The following is a 19,889-nucleotide window of genomic DNA, read 5'->3' as shown; positions in this document are numbered from 1 at the left end:
TTCCTCTGTCCTCTGAGTCCTGTCAAATGGGCTCTAGACAGAGAGGCTTGATCAGATTCAGTTTGGTGGCTTGGGGCAAAGAAACTTCAAAAGCATTATCGTTCTCTTCCATGTGCTGTCTGGCGGTCTCTCGTTTTACAAGACTCGCAGCTGTGACGATCCCTGTCCAGATTGATTTACTGATTCTAATTCCATCACTTCTTCACTAATTGGAATTTTATACTGAGAAACTTTTCTTCATTGAGTCTTTGGTTTCCCCAAGTACAGTTCAGATAGGAAAAGTTGGTTCAGTATTTGATTCCTTCTCTTTATTTAACAATGGTAAAATTAATGAATTTTCCTAATAACCTCTAAAGAGAACTGATGGGATTTTATATCCGCTCATCAGGAACTCTTAGGGTGAAGTATAGTTGGTGTGTCTCAAAGCACTGTCGATGGCACCCCCCCAGGGTGCTTAGTTTGTCTCATCTTTGGCCAGTGGAAGCTTCTATGGGTTGGTTTCCAAGTCCTGTCCATCCAGCCCCAGTAGTCTCTTTGTCTTCCTTAATTTCTGATATGATTAGTTATTCCAGGATCATCTTAACCACATCTCCCTTTAGGACTAAGCCCGTTATTTCTCCAGGGCACTCTGGACATGCCAGTTGTTTCCCTAGGGCACTCTGGACATCATATTTAGAGACCCTAAGCTGAGTGTTCATTCCTACTGATTTGGCCATTGGGGTAGGAAATATGTATGGGAGGGAGATGACCCTCAGTGAGCCCCAACTCTGGGTATTCATGACCTGGGGTGATCTCTTACCTTGGGGAGCAGGCTGGACTCTCTCTAATCAATAGGGTATGACAGAAGGACATGCTTTCAAGATAAGGTAATGAGAAAGCTGTGACTTCTTTCTTGTTCTCTGTTGCATGTCACTCTGCAGGAAGTAAGGTGCCCTGTCGTGCGTGACTCTGTCCTAAATGGCTCAGGACTTGTGTCTCTGGCAGGCAGTCTCATAAGTAAAGTTAGAAGTGGATCCTCTCCTCTTTAAGCCTTTGCTGTGACTTTGTGGGGGACCTGGATTCCTGACCCACAGAAACGGACATAACAAATGTCATTAGCTGCTAAATTGCAGGATAAGTTGTTTCACACACATTATAGACAGTGCACATACTGTATATATTTTTTACATCATTTTTCATTTTTGCACAATGTATGCATTTTCATCTTGGTTATATTCCCCATACTGTATATTTTCAAGGGACAATGCATCATGATTCATACAGCTACTTTGTCGGGACTGTGGGTTTTCACTTTTGTATCTTCTTGTTTCTATGCCCCAAATTTCCCTTCTCAAGGACACTGACATAATTCTGCACTTGTTTTATTCCACTAATCATACTTAGTCTCAAAATAACAATACCAGCATCCCCAAGGAAATGTGACTGTAGATACCGATAAAGATTTATTTGCATTGACAGCAGAGTAGGGCCCACCAAGGACGTACCATCAAACAAATGTCTCAGAATCACTCAAGAAAAGAATAAATCCATGAAATCATTCAGAATAATTCTCTTCGTGATGACGTCACAACTGGATGCACATTTAGAGTAATTTTTCTTTTAATTCTTAGAAATCCACTTTTTACGTTTAATCTTGTTCTATAATTATGTAAAATGCATGGCTCTAAAGTCATATGTAAAAAACAGGGAATAAGCGAAGATGTCTGGCTTCTTTCCCTATTCCCTCTCCCCCGAATCCCGTCCTCCCACACTTGATAACCATTTTTAGCATCTCACATATTTTTATTACAAGCATATCTTCCCTCCCTTAGGTAAACGGTAATGAGTTAGACTCTCTTCTTGCCACCTTTCCTTTTTCAATGAATATTAAATTGTGGAGACAATGCCGAAACCCCACTCTACCCAGGCAGTGAGTGTGGGGCGCCAGGCTGCTCCGAGGCCCCGTGCACGTGGATGTCCCCTAGGCCGCAGCATTTGGGTGCGCTCCAGTCTTTTCCTATTACAAACTGTGCTGCAGCCACTAGTCTCAGGCACGTGCCTTTCCTATATTTACCAGCTTTTACATTTTTTTATTCATTATGCTCATTCTAGAAACAACTCTCCCAGGTACAGGCTTATGCCTGGGACCTGTCCTGGGGATCCCCAAGTACTGTATTGAGCCTCGATCCAGCCTCCTTGACTCCCTGTCACTATGTCTCCTCCTCCCTGGCTGGGACTGATCTCGCTGCTGTGGTGTCCTGTCACCGCCTCTCTCATGAACGTTCCCACGGGCCGGTTTTCCAGATAGCTTTTTCTCTTTTTACTAGCCACACAGGAACACTTCGAAAGCTGGCTTCTGGGGAGCCCCTGGTGGTGGTGGAGTTCTGGCTCCAGGCCGGGATGGGCAGCCCCCACCTGGCCCCTCCTCCACTCCGGGATTTGTTTGTGTTCTCACTGCCCCTGGCTGGACACACAGGTCACGAGCACTCTTGAGTCCAGCTGCCTCCTGAGCTTCTCTTGGCTCAGGAGTCCTCAGGAGCTTAGGAATGCTGACATCTGAATTGATGACCAGGATCTTGGACAAAGTCCTTTGACTCCCTGTGCACTGGCCTTATTGTAACATTAGGACGCAGCTGCACGTCGTGGCCTTGTCGAGCACCGGGCGATCGATGCCCTTGTTACATCGAGTCTGGTGTCAGGCAGCACTCGAGGCTTCCAGATGCACACCCACGCTCCTCTCCACACGTGGCCTGTGCCCACCCAGCTGCTGCTCTCTGATACCCCGGAGAGCAGGCACAGGCTCAGCGTTATCAAGACCTCGGGGCCAGGCTGCTCACTGCAAGGCTCTGTCTACTGCCCACATTCAGAACCACCTGCCCTAGGGTGGCAAGGGCGGGGGCTCCGGGAACGGCCCTGGGAGACTTCCCACCCCTTCCCTGATCAGAGGGTCAGCCAGGTCTGAGGGTCTCCAATGGATGTTTTCCATGGAGGGGCCTCCAGCAGGGAAGGACCCAGAGCCTCCTTGTGCAAGGGGCGCAGGCACCTTCTGCAGACAGGGATGTACAAGTGTAACTGCGTAGCTGCTCCGAAGAAAGAGGAGAAACTGCTCTCAGGAGACAGGCTCGCCTTCACCCTGTCTTTATTCTTTGTTGTTCTGTCTCCCTCTGGTGGTCTCAGCTCAGGTTTCATTCAAAAGTTGGGCCCTGTAAGAATGATTCATCTCAACCATGTAGGACCAGCTGCCTCAGTCTATTAGGAAGCCATCTGCTGTTTGGTTCTGCCTTTTGTGACTGGCCTTGAGAATTGTCTGTGCAGCTGAACCCGCCCCCCACCGTGGGCCACTCTTCTCTGCTTCTGGGCTTTCTGTCCGCAGGCACCGTGGCCTCTATTGTTTCCTGCTTGAAAAAGAGCAAGGCAGGAATGATGAGAACCCGAGGAGGTGGGCGACCGTGGGAGTGTAACAGACAGTCCTGCATGGGTGCCGGCGGTGGGCGCACCAGAGGCTGTGCCGCAGACAGGCCCGGGTCCGGGAGCTCTCACGCAGGGAGGCCGGCTTTCAACCTCTACTCAGGGATGAGGATTATGGCTTGAAACAGGAAGCTGAGCATCACAAACATCTGGGGAGCTGGCCAAGGTCACTTTGGGGAACTGGCCAGGAGATAGTTAAGATACAGTGGCCTCTGGAGGTGGGAGTGATTCAAGAGAGACAGCCCCTCCACTTCCCCAGGGATGGGGAGCCAGTGAGGTGCCATGCAGCTTCGCCCCCCACAGACAAGGCAGGAGGACACCTGTCCAGGCCTTGGGTGCCTGCTGAGGGTCTGCTTACCCCATGACTACTGGGACACCCTGGAATTTACTCCAGACCGAAGTGACGCCATCTCCTGGCCATAATGGTCCCTGCAGGAATGGCAAATGGGGCCACAATGTGAGGTGACCCTGGGCACATGCACCCCTGGCACCACACTCACTGGAGAGAGCTGGCCCAAGGGAGGATGGTGCGATAAGCAAAATCGGAAGTACTTCAGTCAGGAGTCCCCATCCCCTTTGTTGGGGGTGGCCTCTGCTTCCCCAGCTGGCTGCAGGCCCATGTGCCCACAGTGGGGACCATGTGGACAGGGAGGGGCTTCCCCCCAGAACCCCCATCATCCAGTGCTGCAGCCTCCTCTCCTGGCCTCTCCTGGTGTGCCAGCGCGGCCCACCTGGGAGAAGGTGATTTGTCCTCTGGAGCAAGGACCCAGGTACTTCGAGGGAAGGAATGGCCTGATTTGACGCTGGCCCTGGAGGCCCACAGGGGTCAGCTGGCTTGCTTGCCCCTATTAGGAGCAGAGTCCCGGGCCACCTGCCTGCCAGCCTGAGCGAGACAGCAGAGCTGGGCTGTGCTTGTAGAGGGCTTCGCTCCGAAGACAGGGTGGGCAGGGAGTTCTTGTCTGCAGCACATCAGGGGTGTGTGTGTGTGTGTGTGTGTGTGTGTGTGTGTGTGTGTGTGCGCGCGTGCGCGCGCGCGAGTCTATGTATAACATACATTCCTAGACCCATTCTGTGTTCACTGAAGGTTCTCTGGGGTGCGGTGGGGACTGTGTGCCCCATGGACTCTCAAGTCAATTCTAGGCTTAGCTCGGGCCCTCCTTCCTTCCTCGATTTTCAATGACTTCAGTTTCAGCTGATTTAAATGACTTCTCTCCTCCCACACCCCCTCAGGTATGGGGTTCAGAAGAGGTGCCAGCCACATTATACCTGCAGCCCAGTTTCCAGGTTGTGGCTGACTGTGGGCCTGGTCCCTGCTCTGCCGCGTGAGATCAGTGTGATGTGGCGTCGACTGCCTCCAAGCCTCAGGGCCCGCCAGGCAGCTGTGCACAGGGCTGCGTGAGTTCAGGAACTGCCCTGGGCACTGCCAGCTGGCATTGCCACCCCCTCTCTCCACGTTCTCAGATGTGTCTTCTGAGCTACACGCAAGGATTTATTGTTAATTCCTTGCATTTTATGAGTCTATGCTGACATTTTATAGGCTACTGCACTTGACCCTCGGAACAACATAAGGATGGAACTTTGAATATTCACTTATAGTCAGGTTTTCTTTCTTTTTCCTCAAATTTTTAACAATTTTTAAGTTGTTTACATAGCTATAGAATTGTATACTTAGATTTTCTTATAAGCAGGCATATTAAGCTTACAGTCTCCATGTGTGTAATCCAGCACTGTAAATAAATTTTCCTTACAATTTTCTTAATAACAGTTTTCCCTCTAGCTGACCTTATTGTAAGACTATAGTATATAAAACATGCAGCATACAAAATATGTATTCATCGACTGTGTTATTTGTAAGGTGAACAACAGCAGGATTTGGGGAGTCACAAGTTATGCATGGATTTTTGATCGTATGTGTGTGTATAGGGGGGAGGTGTCAGCACCCTTAACCCCTGAACTGTTCAAGGGTTAACTATACTGTTATATCTATGCAAAAATACTGTGGAGATAGAAATCAGGACACCCCCAATCCCTCATTTTGCTAGTGAGGTAATTGAGGTGACTTTCCCAAGGGCACAGAGCCCATGGGGCGGGGCTTATGGAAGAGCTGAGACCATCCATCTTTCAGGACCTCCAGGCAGAGACCGTGTGACCTGGAGAGATGCCACTGCCTCCCTTCAGATGCCTGGCATCTGAGAGGTTGTCGCTCTGTGGGACTCCCCACAGAACACAGTCCTTGCTGAGGGTCCCCCTTCTCAACAGGCGGGTCTCCGTTCACCTCTAGCTCCTGAAAGCAGCCCTCCCCACTGCCCTAGATCTGGGCTGAGCACTGTCCCTTGCCCGGGTCCTGCCGCCTGTGCAGGAAGCTCATCCTCTGACAAGATGGGGCTTCTGACCTCCAGGTGTCCTGAGAGATGCACCTCTTGCCTTGGTTCCCAAGGACACAGCCCCCAGGACGCAGCCTGGTCCTCAATGCACAGAATCAGGGATGGTGCAAGTCCATTTCCCTCCCTGGCACAGTTCCCCAGCTGCTTCCAGTATTAACACCTCCTGACAATGACATGACTTGGCAAGCCCTTCTCTGTGCCAGGTTGCTGGTAAGGCCCGCCCCTGCCCTGCTGTGTCTGATGCCCAGGGGCTGTCCTGAGTTCCGGAGGGTTCTGGGGCAGGTTGGGAGTGCAAGGGGAAGGGTGCCTTCTGGGAGCGCAGCGTGAGCTGCCTCAAGTGACAGCTGCCAGGGCCCTGGAATTGTCCTCTTAACACCACGTGTCTGTGTGCGTGGTCTTTTGGCCCAGGTGTAGAATTCGTGTGGTTACCAGACTCCACGGAGCATGGTGGGGGGGACATCGACTGGCCCCCTCCACAGGCTGCAGACAGGCGATGCTTCAGCCCTTCTCTTTGGACCCTGTGCCCACTGCCACCTTCCTCATGCCTGGTGAGACCCGCAGGCCCTTTGTCCTCTAGGGAGACGTAACGGTGTCGCCTTCAGTTCCAGGGCCCTGTGAACCCGAGGACCTCATTGACGGGATCATCTTTGCTGCCAACTACCTGGGGTCCACCCAGCTGCTCTCAGAACGGAACCCTTCCAAAAACATCAGAATGATGCAAGCGCAGGAGGCCGTCAGCCGGGTCAAGGTAGGGGTGGAGTCAGGACTCACTTTGGGGAGCATTGGAGCGGGAGGAGGGGTTCCAGCACAGCACCCTGTCTAGCTCTGACCGAATGGCCCTTGGCATGGAGGGCAGGGGCGCCCGAGGTGCCCGGTGAGGCTGAGGGAGACTTTGGCCTTGGATAGAAGATCCGGGCGGGGGCTGGCGGCACAGAGGCAGCAGCTCCTTAATGAGGGGCTATCACTCGCCACTCAGAAAGGTGACTTCAAAGAGGACGGTTCCGAAGCTTTCCAGGCATGAAACATGTTTGCAGGGAACACCAGATCCCCGTTCAACAGTCTGTGTATCCTCAGCTTTGTTCAGAATGATTGCAGAAGAGGAAAAAGAGACTCATATACAGTAGTCCCCCTTAAGTTTGGGGGAGATGATCCAAGACCCCCGATGGATACCTGAGATTACTGAACCCCATATATATATATACTAAGCTTTTTCCTATCCCTGGACCTCTGAAAAAGTCTAATTTATAAATTAGAGACAGTAAGAGATGAACAACAATAATAATAAAGTAGAACAATTATAAAAATATACCGTAATCAGAGTTATGTGGCCTCTCTCTCAAGACACCGTGTTAATATTTTCGGATGGCTGTTGACTGCAGGTAACAGAAACCCCAGCTGTGGGTGAAGGGGGGCTACTATGTTTTACTGACTTCATAACCTCCGCGTGCATGTCGGGCCAGCTGGTTTTGAATGGTGGGACCGATTCAACAAAGCTAACAGGGTCAGGAGGAAAGGGCAGGATGTCCTGGGGCAGTGCCTCTCTCAGAAATAGTGGGTCTGTGGCTGCTGCTGACCCTGTGGGGTGAACAACCATGTCAGCCCCTCCTCTGTCCTCACCGCTCACTGACCCGGGCCTGCTCCTCCTCCCTGGAGTCTGACGCTCTTCTGCTGTTGGACTGTGGCTCTGGCATCCTTAGGGGTGCTCTCACGTCAGTCATTCCCAGCACCCCAGGGCTCCTGTGGGCTTGTCTTGATGAACCTGTGTGCTCCCCGAGGTGGTGGCTGCCCAGCGCTCCCGGCAGAGCTCCCATGGGGCTCCTGGTCCTGTTACAGGGCAACCCCAACATGAAATGAGTTGCCTGACTGTGGGTCCTCACCCATGTGCTTAAGAGGGACTTATTAATACTCAACTGCAGGCACACACACAACAAAGACGGGGAAAATGAAGAAATGAATAACTCAGAGAGAAAAGAGGGAGATAAATTCGTGAATGCATCCTACCAGTTCCGCTGATCTGCAATCCCAATGGCACGTTGAGAGCTGGCGAAGAGCCAAGAGCTGAGGCCAAGAGAGAGACCCCACCCCCCACAAGGCCCACATGTCTGGTTTTAAACCAGACCTGGCTGCTTAATCCCACCTTCAGGTTCGAGCAACCTTCCCTTCGGTGATGATAGGATTTGTCATTCCCAGAGTCTTGATGGCTTTGGGCTGGAGTGGGCGTGGAGCCCACAAAGCCTGTGTGGAGTTTGCTCAGGTCATCCTTTCCCCCTAATAGTTCCGCTCCTGGGAGATGGTGTTGGGCCCAAGTCTGAAATAACCTGCTCGCATGTTCTCTTTGACCCACCTGCCTTCCTTTTCTCTTCCATGCTGCTCAGAGGATGCAGAAGGCGGCTAAAATCAAGAAAAAAGCGGTGTGTAGGACAGTGTGTTTGTGTGGGACTGTGTGTGTGTTTGTGTGCACGCGTGTTTGGAGCGTGTCCTGGGCATGAGGGGTGGGGGCAGGGGATGTGCAAACCCTGTAACCAACGATTTCCCCTCTTCCCTAGGTAGGTAAATATTAGATTTTGAATGAAATCGTAGAAGCTTCTTTTATTTCTTTAATCGCCCACTTATGGAAGCATTTCCTCGTCACCCGTTTTCTGTTAGATTTTGTGTGCTAGTGCATGGTGGAGGCCGTGCTGTTACTGTTTTACTCAGATGTTTTAAAATGTGGCATTTGAGATGACCGTGTGAGGCATTTAGTGCCTAGGCCTCCTGTACAGCATTAGTTAAATTGTTCTGATATTTAAAGACTCATTAAGTTTAATTTACCAGAGCAGGATGATGAGCAGTTCAGTTTGCCCAGGAGATGCTTGCTCTGTTGTAAAGAATTTCTGAAGCATGAGGTGACTTTAAAACATTGGGGTGACCTTCTTCAGTCACTGGTTGGTCAGCTCGGTCACTTAGTCAATGCTGGGGATTTTATAATTCACTTCCTGATACAGGGAAAATCAAATGTTCCCTATCAGAGGCCACCCACTTGATGCTGGCCTGTAGTTTGAACAGCAAGAGATTTAGTCTTCCATCCCCCGGAATGCCACTTCCTGGCGATGTGGCCAAAGGACCCTGTCTGGGGGCTTCCTTCCTCCTGCAGTGAGACATCTCCACTGTGACATTTGCTCTTTGTCCAGCAGAGAGCCACCCCCACAGGCTCAGCGGTGGCTGTAGGGCCTACCCACAGATGTGCAGCAGGCCATATTGTGTCTGCTGCTTCTCTGTAGAATCCAGCTGTTTTTACTCTCCCTTCCTCCAGGGGGAGCTCGAGGCGGGGGCTGGGGATCTCTCGCCTTCCCTGTTTTCGGTCAGGTTTCAGCTTCATCTTTTACCCCCAGTTTGAGCCAGGTCAGCTCAAGTCTGACCCTCTTCTTCCATTAAATCTGTCAGTTGCTTAAGTTTCCTCAAATCATCCCTCAAACCAAGTTAGCAACTTTTCTGAACTACTTTTCAGCAAGAAGGTTTTGAGCAAGATTCCTAGACTATAACCTTCCCAAGCACAGGCATGTACAATTATCACCCAACTTTAAAAAATATGGAAAAGGTAATTCCTCCTCAGTCCTGCAGGTGATTTTCAACGGCGTCATTCTGGACTCTCTTTACCATCAGTTAAAAGCAGTGTCACCCCGTGGAGGCCCAGAATCCAAAAGACCTTCCCCCTCAAGAACTGGGTGAAAATATACATTTATCACTACAATATGGGATCTCTTTGCTGCTCACAATTCTCATAGAATTGTCAGCAGGGGAGTTTTTGATTCCAAATTTTCTGGTGAGCAGTTAAATCACGGTTTCTGCTCTTTTGAAATAGAAGCGAGACCATGTAGGCTCCTGAGTGACCACAGAGATTTTATTTACCTCAGTGGGCAAACCAGAGGGGTTTGTATTTATTTCATTACCACTGTGCAGAAGTAATTAGGTTTCCCGCAGATGTGGAAACCAATGAAAGACTGCCCTGGTTTGGGGCAGAGCCTGCCTAGTTCACTTAGCTTCCAGAACATTCCATGTGCACCTAACTGATGGCATACGATGAACATGACAGCTTCTTTTGGCTTCTGTGCTTCTGTCTTACATAGCAGCTGAGGTCTTAACTCCCCTTCAGGAAGCAAGGGGACAGTCAGAGACCAATATTTCAGGGGCCCGGGGGAGGTCGACATGTCTGTTACTGTTTAAACCAGTAGAAAACGCTGATGGTCTAATCCACCTTCTTTGGAAATTTCTTCCCCATTTACCAGGGTTACTTGGAATCCCAAATCCAAGAAACATTGCCCGATCACACAGACCCTTTGCCTTCTTGAGTTCGGCAAGGGTTGGCAGGCAGGCGCGATTTTTACGGGTGGAGGGGCTGCATGTCGGACGCTGTGACTGGAGACCCCAGGCGTCCAGCCCCCCTTCGTGCTCAGCCCTCCCGGAAGCCGGAAGCCCTCCCTCCCTCTCTATACCCCGTGCAAACTGCCTTCAGAACACACTTGGCTCCGGCTGGCGCTGCAAAGCGCCTGCATTTAGGTTTCCAATGGCTGCTCCGTGCTGGAGTAGCATTTCCCTCTAGGGGCTCCCGGGATCATTAGTAAAATTGTCAAGCCTTTGTTCAAGTTAGTTTTTCTGATTTGTAACAGCATCCACTGTCCTTTCTTAGAATTCGGAGGGGGACGCCCAGACTCTGACTGAAGTGGACCTGTTCATCTCTACCCAGAGGATCAAGGTGTTAAATGCCGACACGCAGGTAAGCATTTAGACACCGTTGTTTAAAACCAGGTCAACCAACTCCTGACTTCCCGCTCGGGTGCTGGCGCAGCACATGGTCTCCTGCAGAACTTTCCTCTGTGTGGCTGAACCGCTGTCCCCAGGGCCGTTGCTCAGCAGCCTGGGTCCTGAGTGGGTGTGGAGTGAACTGGTGGGGAGGTCCAGCAGCGCCAGGCTTGGGGGAGCAAAGCCACCAGGGGTGACAGGGGTGCAACTACAGCTGGGATTAAATAGACAAAAGCGGAGGGGAGAAGGGGTGGGGGTCGGGAGTTGTGTGCTTACCAGCCAGGATTCTAGAATGGCCTTCCTGAAATCTCCGCGTGCCAGGCCTGGGAAACCCAGCTGGAGGGTGGAAGTCCCAGGGCCCCTCATAGCCCTGAGCTTGGTGGTTTCCCAGTGAGCAGGTGTTTGAGGCTTTTCTACCTGTGAACCGTGTGCTGGGGCCAGCTGGTGGCCGACCACTATTCTCGCCCTTTCTGTGCCTGAATCTGCATGCACCTGCTGTTGTAGGAAGACAGGGACCCAGATGCATGAGAGAAAGTGCCCTGTTCAAGATATAAAGGACTGTGAGCTGAGGCTGAGAGAGGGGGGTGGGAGGCCAGGGGCAGTGAGGGGGGGCAGGGGTCCTGGGAACCAGGCAGTGCTGCTGCCTGCGAGGTAAGCGGAAGGGCCCCGCTCACGCTGGGGCTGGATGAGGCGGCCAGATGCCTGTGTACAGGCCCCTTAGCTTCGTGTCTTTGGCAAGTAACCTATGGGACTCTGTGGATATGTGGGTGCCCTCTTCCCCACCATGCCGTGGCTGGTGGTGTTCGCATGCAGTGGTGATCTTGCCTGAGTTGGCTTAAGTGCAAAATGGCGATTTTCTAATTATCTCACGTGTTCTACTTTCATTATCTGAATTCTTCTATAATGAAGAGCTTTAGTTTCTCTCTGTTTTGCCACTGTGGAATCACGACTTCTTTTTTTTTTTTCAATTTATGTTATAATCTATTACCAGTTGTTCTTTTTGGTGCTCAAACTGTCCTAGGTTTAGCCAGTGACCTTCACACTGGGTCCTGTATCACTTGGATGCTGTCCTTTTAGTCTTTGAATGTGCCCTCGCTTCCTGAGACATATGGTGTTCTGGACTCTGCTTGCAGTCCCCTGATCCAGGCCTGGAATAAGCTATTTTTTAGTCACCTTGGTTCCTCGTAGTGGGAATGGCACAGTCAACACCTGGGTACTGTGGGTACTGGGGTGTCATCACGATGAACAGAACTGGACAACATCGTTGGAAGCCAGTGAACCAGTCTTGTCCTCAGCTGACCATAGAAAATGGGGCCTGTGAAAGTGAAAGTCATAATCAGAACAAGGGGGCTGTTCCCAAAAGTGGACAAAGCCTGAGGTTGCAATGTCCTTTTATTGGCTGTCTCAAGATAGACCCCTTAGCTGGGGTGGATTTCCTTGTTGTGCCGGCCGAAAGTGTCACATTCACGTCACAATGGGGCTGCTGCCCACCCCACGGAGGCAGGGGCAGGACCCCAATCCTACGCCGGCAGGGCCACCCCAGAATTTTAACTGTGCCATCAGCTCTTTGATTGCACTCTCCCTGCGGCCCTGCTTGATTGCTTTCTTTTTTCGTTAAAAACTATAAGATACTGGGAATAAATGTAACAAAGGCAGTGAAAGACCTAGACACTGGAAGCTATAAGCCAATTTACAAAGAAAGAGACAATAATACAAAGAAATGGGAAGAGACTGTGTGCTCATGGATCAGAAGAACAAACCTTGTTAAAATGGCCAATGGCCAAAGTAATACACAGGTTCAGTGCCATCCCTATCAAAATTGCATGGCAGTTTTCAAAGAAATAGAAAAACAAACTAAACTCTGTCTGGGACTACAGAAGACCCCAAAGAACCCACTGATCCTGAGAACTAAGAAGAAGAAGAAAGGGGCCTCATGCTCCCTGACATCTACATTACAAAGTGACAGTAATCAAAACACTATGGCATCGGAATAAAAACAAGCGCCCGGACGATGGAATAGAATTGAGGGCCCAGAAATAAACGCATGCATACATAGAAAGTCAATTTCTGACAGAGTAGGCAAGAGCAACCAGTGAAGAAAGAGTCTCTTCAGCAAATGGTGCAGGGATGCTGGGCAGCCATAGGAAAATGAAGCCAGACCACTGCCTCACACCGCACACAGGAATTACTGGACAGCTCTGCTTCTTGATGTCGGGGCCCACGCCCTTCCCCAGAGTCCAGGCTGTGACCATGGACTTCCAGGGCATCTTCCCGTCTCCTCCAGGAGGGGGTTCTTCTGCCACTTGGGAAGCAAAGGGTTCCTCTCCTCTTGTCCTTCTCTGCCATTCTTTGTCCCTGCACATCGCTGAGGGCTGGCTGGACCCTCCCCCCACAAGTGCCACCCTAGGGGCTGTGAACGCCTACCCTTGTAGCTGCTGGAGGTCCCCATGACCCACCAGGCTCTGTTGACAGGAATATTCTGGAATCACAGAGCAGGACACCCCAGGTTTTCATTCTGCTCAGGCCACCCCCAGAGACCTGCTAGTACTAATTTGAATCTGAGCTGGACAGGATGCTCCCTAGGGTTTGAGGGCACCAGGCATAGTGCAGAAGGCAGAGAACGCTGGGGTCCAGGTACACTGCTGCGAGGTCTGCAAACTGAGCCAGGCCGAGAAGGGGCAGGACGTGGATAGCGTCCTAGTCCTGATGTCCAGGCAGCGCGAGACGAGTTGGAGTTCTGTGAGCAGCCCCCAGGGGAGGCACCGAGGTCAAGGTCCTTCCTGTGGCCACAGTAGAAGCCTTTTTCCTTTGTCTTGCTTTACCCTGGTCCCGGCCCCTTGGCAGCCTGGTTCTGAGCAGCGCTGAAGGATCTCTCTCCACTTGGCATCTGGCAGCTGGGCTGCTGGCGGGGCCGCTGCTGCGAGTCTTTGTCTCTCTTTGTTCTTCATTGCCTTCCCTCCCAGCCTTCATGCATCACACAGCGGGGTTCCCGGGGCCCGGGTGGGTTGTCAGGGGTTTGGGGAGTGGGGTCTTCCTTCAGGAGAGGCCACCATGTCAGTCTGCTCACCCCTCCCCGCTGCCGGGCTGCTTCCCCCATCAGCCGTGTGAGCTGAGCACGAACCCCTCACATAGAGAGGGATGACAGGTCTAGGGTCGGGGGGAGATCTCGGGGTGTGCGTGCTCCCCGTTGGGAAGTGAATCTGCTGTGCTCTCGTTCCTTGATGGAAACGATGCTGACTTGTCTTGCTGGGGAACAGCTGCTTGGTGCAGAAGCCATTTCTCCGACTTCCTGGCCAATTCCAAGGCCCTGCTAAGTTGCGGGGTGTCAGGGCTGCTGGGAGGAGAGTATGTGGCCCGTGACCGAGGTCCCCACTCTCTAGCTGGGTAGAAGAGACACACCTGGCTCCCTGCCCTCTCGGGAGAAATGCTGGCAGCCTGATGTAGCGTGACCAGGTTCCCGTCCGAACCACCTGGAACCCGGGGCCGGCCTGCGGGAGAGAGAAGGTGGATTCGTGGAGGTGGGTGGGGTGGGATGTCACTCCCTAAAAATAAACTAACCAAGCACTGATGTGCATGGCCTGTGGTCGCCCTCGGAGTTGGACTAGAGCAGAAGTGAGGAGAACAAGGGCTGGGAAGGTGGGTCAGGAAGGCTCTAGAAGTCGCGATCTGGCCTGGCTGAGGGTTCGGTGGCTTCTCAGGCCATTTGTCAGCTTGTTCTGGGTACTGTCTGGGATACACTTAAAGAGAGCTAGGGCAGGAAATTGGTTTGACTGAAAAATTAAAAAAAATTTGACAGAGAAGAGTGGGAACAGAGGGGAGGGACTGGAGGCTGAGGAGGAAGAGTCAGGGCAGGAGAGAGGATGCCGTGTGGGTGGGTGGCCAGATTCCCAGCACCCTTTGTTGACGAGATTGTCCTGTCCCATGTTGCGGTCAGAGCATCTTTATCGCAGGTTAGGTGCTGGTGTGTGTGTGGATTAATTTCTGAGCGTTTCACTCTGTCCCACTGACCCATGTATCTGTGTTTGCTCAATTCTGTATTTGTTTTTTTTTGTACTGTTGCTTTACAGCACAGTTTGAGGTCAGGTATGTGGTAACCAGCATCTGTCTGAGAGGAAGGTGGTTCTGCCACGGCCATGAGCTGGGAATTGGGGGAGAGAATGTGTCTGACACGTGGGGATGATTCTGGAGATCAGAAGAAGCTGGAGTCACCCCAAGTTTCCCTTTCCAGTGTCCCACCACAAACAGTAGCTTTTGGAGGGTAAAGCACCCCCACAACCTGGGCCAGGAGGCAAATCAGCCCGAGATGACAAATGTGGAGCAATATCCACTGCAAAAAAAAAATGGATTCTGGGAGGAAGAAAAGGGCTTCAGAGGTCGCAGAAACACCCGATTTTCTTTTGTGGAAAGAGAACAAAGGCATAAAAGACCAACTGATTAGTTTCTCAGAGCCTTTGTGTGCAGCCTGCCTGGCTAGGGGTCGCGGGCAAGATGCTCGGTGGAGATTCCTGTCAGAGAACAAAAGCCATCAAGAATCATGGGCCTGCAGGGGCCGCGGGACTGAATGGCCGGGACCCCCTGGTTCAGTGTCAGCCGACGGCCTCCTGTGGCCCCTGACCGGGACCCAGGCTGCTTGGGCTCCCTGAGGGAGAACTTATCGTGGGAAACATTGACTTTGACCGCCTTCTTCTGCTCTGCAGGGGCATGTGGGCCAGGCCACGCTTGGACCTGAGTGGGGGAGCACGCCTTGCAGGGAGGGGACCCTTGTCTGGAGCCTGTGATCAGCAGGGTCAGAGCTTTCCCACATGGCAGCTTCCCTGCTCTTCCTCCCACAGGGACTGAGCTCCCCGACAGCACCCTTTGGAAGCTGGGGCTGATGTGAAGGCAGATTCACCTGATTGTAAATCATCACCCTCAGATGCTCTGCTTGCTAGACCCGTGCTTCTTCATGGGGCGACTTAGTTCCCCGGGAGATAATCTGGAAATATTTTCAGATAGATTCAGTTGTCACGGCTCGGGAAGGTGCTCCTGGCACTGAGTGGGTGGAGCCTGGGATGCAGCTCACCCCCCTCCCCCCCACAGTGTGCAGGATAATCTCTCACTATAAAGTGTGATCCCCCCACAAATGTCAAAGGGTCGAGTCTGAGAAACCCAGAATGCCAGGGTTTCCTGCTGAGTTGTCCCCATGATGTTCCCTGATGTGGACCATCTGTCTCCTCCTGCCAGGAAACCATGATGGACCACGCCCTGCGGACCATCTCCTACATTGCCGACATTGGGAACATCGTGGTGCTGATGGCCAGGCGCCGCATGCCCCGGTCAGCCTCCCAGGATTGCATCGAGACCACCCCCGGGGCGCAGGAGGGGAAGAAGCAGTATAAAATGATCTGCCACGTGTTCGAATCTGAGGATGTAAGTAGAGGCACGGGCCCCAGACCCCGCCTCGGCCGCAGGTTCCAGGGCCGGGCACTCTGCGTTCCCGCAGACTCCGGGTTTGCAGGGACGATGAGCACGCTTTATTTCTCGTCATGAAGCGAGCTCTTCAGGTGCTGTCTGTCAGTTGAGTCCATAATTGGGTCCATGTATATATTCTACTGTAAAAATGTATACTTTACGACAGTCAGCTCTGCTTGTTTTTTTAAGATTTATTTATTTTTATACAAGAACCGGGGTCTAGGCCAGAGGTGCGGGAGGGTGAGAGGATTCCCCAGAGACAGGGTGGGGAGCAGAACAGACAGACTGATGAAATACACTGCTGAGGGGAGCAGCGGGTGCGAGGAGAGGTCTGCTGTGCCATGTGGGATTCTCACCAGCCTGCCGGGATCGAACCTGCACTGCAGAGGCTGCGGACAGCTTCACAGTGCAGCTCTCAACCGCCTGTGCCACCAGGGAGGCCCACAGTCAGCTGTACTAGAGGACTGTCTTTCTGAAGAGATCCTTTAAACTTTTTCTCTCCGAAAATGAAGGCATCCTTGATTGGCTTTTCTGTTGCCTGTATTTTCACAGGCCCGGCCAGTTTACTTTTTTTTGTGGCCATTTCACCTCATAACAGTTATTTAACCAATAATTCTGAAGTTTAGAAAGCCCGAGGCTCTCTAAGAGCCTGTAGAAACCTTTTTACTTTTTTTCTTGAATGGGGTGAGAGCATCTTTCTCAGCTGGATGGGGGAAATGCTCCTGGCAGAGGGAGGGAGCTTAGGGGTGTCTCTCTGCTGCCCCCCTGCGGTCAGTCTCACCCAGGACCACCGGGAGCAGCTGCTGGGCCACTCCTATGGCTCTGCCAGAGTAGAAGTCACAAAAATGGTCTCTTCTCCATGACACTTGCAGAGTCTCTTCTCCGTGACGCTCTGAGGACAATCAGAAAGAGTGTTTTTGTCCACTTATGATCTTGAGGGTGTCTCGGGGACCTGAGTCTACGGGGAAGTGTCCCCAATTGTCACGTCTGAAGACAGGGTAGCGGGGGGCAGGGGGTGGGAGGGCAGCAGTCTTTTTGCTGAGAAGCTGAAATCAGCTGAACTGCTCTGAAGCGGTGGCACGTCCATAGCGGGAACGTAAACACAGGCCCCCTGGTGCCCACACTCGTCCTTCCACTGTACCAGACGCCTGTGGACCCTCAGTGGGCATTTCTGTGGGGCTGCGGGCTTGAGGGGGACTTCAAGACCCGGGTGGGGGACATGGGCCCTTGAGAAGGGCAGTAAGTGGCGGCAGGTCAGGCGAGAAGCAGGCCAAGTGGCGGAAGGTGCAGGAGTGTCAAAGGAGCAGGAGGGGTGTGAGGAGCGGCTACGGCAGGTGGCAGTGGACAGAGGGTTCCAGTGGGTGGGTGCTGCCCTGGCCTCGGTGTCCCCTGTTGAAAGATGAGGCTGAGCACGAGGCAGACTGAGTGGGGCCCTATGTGGCCCTTGGCGGGAAGGAAGGGCCCATCCTGGCAGGGTGTGAGGGCGTCACAGGGCAGTTGCCCAGAGAATGGACCCGATGGTGGCTCCCTCGAGGGGGGCAGCTGGGGAAGGGGAGCTCTGAGGGCCTGGTGAAAGCAGAGTGAAACACCCGGGAGAAAATGGGAGGCAACCTAAAAGTCAGGAGTGGTCCTCTCTGAGCCTCGGGTTCCCTTCTGTGTAATGAGCTTAGCCCTTTGGGGGTGATGAGCCACATAGGTGAGAAGCTGGTGCAGAGTCCTGCTGGCTCATGGCAGCTCCCCCCTTCCCTGCCCACCTGCAGGAGGCTGTTAGCCCGTTTTTCCCTTGGAAGCCCAGACCCCCACCTTTGGCCAGAGCCTTGGTGTTGCTCTCAGACCAGCACCCCCTGGGCTCCTGCTGGTCCAGCTCCACCGCGTCCAGGCTGGCAGCGCCACCTGGTGGCATCGGGCACCTCTGCTGGTGTTGCCGAGCTCCGAACTTGGCTGTGGGAACTTGCTCCTGTTGAGCAAATGTGCTCACCCTTCCTGTAGACTGCTCAGGGCCCAATTTGGGAGGGCAATGCCATCTAGAGCCGATTCATATTTCAGAAGTTGCCCCTGCTCTGCCTTTATTATCTAGCCTCGCCATTTTGTGAAGCACATAACTCAGGCCAGGTGCAGAGGGAGAAAGAGATACAGGCTTTTAAGTGAAAGTCCTGGTTCTCACCTGTTTTCTTGGTTTGCTGAGGGCGCACATGCAGAGGTCCCCTTGATGGCAGTCGGGGAGGTAGGCGGTTGGGAGCAGGGGGCAGAGCAGAGCTGGGCTCCCGCAGCCTGGCTGTGTGCTGAAATGGCCCAGCGCCCTGGAGCTCCCAGACCTCGGGTGCCAGTCTGTAGGTCTCGCCTGTCACTGTCCCTGCTGCACACCGGCAAGAAATTGTGCAATGTCAGGCCTCTGCAGTGTGAGAGGTTCAGTAACATCCACAGAGGGGTCATTGCAGATGTCCCCAAGGTCCCCTGCTTCTCAGTGGCCCAGCTTGGCCCAGCCACACCTCCCCACAAGCGCAGCTGAGCCCTGCCTGCCTTCCCTGTTCAGCTGGATGGACAACAACACCAGCCCTGTGACGCATCCCCTAGAATGCACCTCAGATCTATTTTTGGAATAAGATGAGTGGAAAGAAAATACATTATAGTCACCCGTGGCAGCAACAGAAATATGATATTCACAGTCGTCCCAGACTATTTGAAACTGTGCATTGCTCTGGAATGTCTGGGAGTTCAGCAGCTCAGGTGGGGGCCCTGGCAGGTACTGGACAGCAGGAAGGTTCACACCCCTGGGGCTCCCAGTGGGGTGATGGGGGACAGCTCTCACCAGATGAGGGCCCGGAATTGCTCCCTTGTACTTTTAAATCTCAGCAAGGTTTTCTAAATTCCTGCTATGAGTGAGACCATCCGGTATTTTTCTTTTTCTTTCTGGCTTATTTTGCTGAGCATGATCCCTTCCAGCACCATCCATGTTGCTACAAATGGCATAAGTTTATCTTTTCTGATTGCTGAGTAACATTCCATGGTGTATATGTACCACATCTTCTTGATCCAGTCATCTATTTTTGGGCATTTGAGTTGTTGGGATCAAAGCAGTGGGGGGTGGGGGGGGAATTGTATGGGGAACATACCCAAGATGAAAATGCATACATCGTGCAAAAATGAAAAATGATGTAAAAAACATATAAAATTTAAAAAATAATAATAAAAGGGGTAAATAAATAAATAAATCTCAGCAAGGGCCCGGTTGATGTGCATGTTCTGCACGAAGCCTGCAGCGGCCCCTCCTCTTGGGCCCATGCAGTCGTGCCTCCATGCTTGTCTCTGATGCCCCCATGCTGCCCCACAGGCCCAGCTGATCGCCCAGTCCATTGGCCAGGCCTTCAGCGTGGCCTACCAGGAGTTCCTGAGAGCCAATGGCATCAACCCCGAAGACCTGAGCCAGAAGGAGTACAGCGACATCATCAACACCCAGGAGATGTACAATGATGACCTCATCCACTTCTCAAACTCCGAGAACTGCAAGGAGGTGAGCGGCCCTCTCTCCAGGAGCTCCCCTGGCCGACCTCTGCCAGGGGCGCCTGGTGCTTCCCAGCTCAGGTCTCCTGCATAGGGCTCTCGACAGTCAGTGTCTCCCCAGCAGGCACAGGGAGGTGCACCCGGAATATCCATCTCCTTCTCACTTGGGAGCTGAGCGCTTGTGTGTGAAATGAGACGCTGTTGTAGCAAAGAGGCTGATTAGAATCAGTCTTAATGACCTTGAAAATGTGCCTTTTAATGTTGCTATTATCTTCGGCTGGCACTCGGCACCCAGGAGCTGTTTCTGAAAAGTATGCAGGAGGCTTC

At 52.4% G+C, this 19,889-nt stretch overlaps 1 protein-coding gene across 3 annotated transcripts in view; it reads left to right on the top strand.

Moving 5' to 3' along the window:
• Window positions 1-19,889, top strand: part of APBA2 (amyloid beta precursor protein binding family A member 2) — a 206,777-nt gene that overhangs the window by 174,300 nt on the left and 12,588 nt on the right. For all 3 annotated transcript variants that reach the window (XM_037510098.1, XM_054694791.1, XM_037510099.2), the window contains exons 7-10: window positions 6,434-6,579; window positions 10,498-10,584; window positions 15,834-16,019; window positions 19,393-19,572. In XM_037510098.1, coding sequence (XP_037365995.1) covers window positions 6,434-6,579; window positions 10,498-10,584; window positions 15,834-16,019; window positions 19,393-19,572 — 599 coding nt within the window. The remainder of the gene's footprint in view (window positions 1-6,433; window positions 6,580-10,497; window positions 10,585-15,833; window positions 16,020-19,392; window positions 19,573-19,889) is intronic.

The sequence above is a fragment of the Talpa occidentalis genome, unplaced genomic scaffold (assembly GCF_014898055.3).
Source record: "Talpa occidentalis isolate TD23 unplaced genomic scaffold, MPIMG_talOcc4v2.1 talOcc4.14, whole genome shotgun sequence".
Taxonomy (NCBI): Eukaryota; Metazoa; Chordata; class Mammalia; order Eulipotyphla; family Talpidae; genus Talpa; species Talpa occidentalis.
Note: the sequence above shows the minus strand (reverse complement) of the source record. Positions and strands in the feature narration are given on the sequence as shown.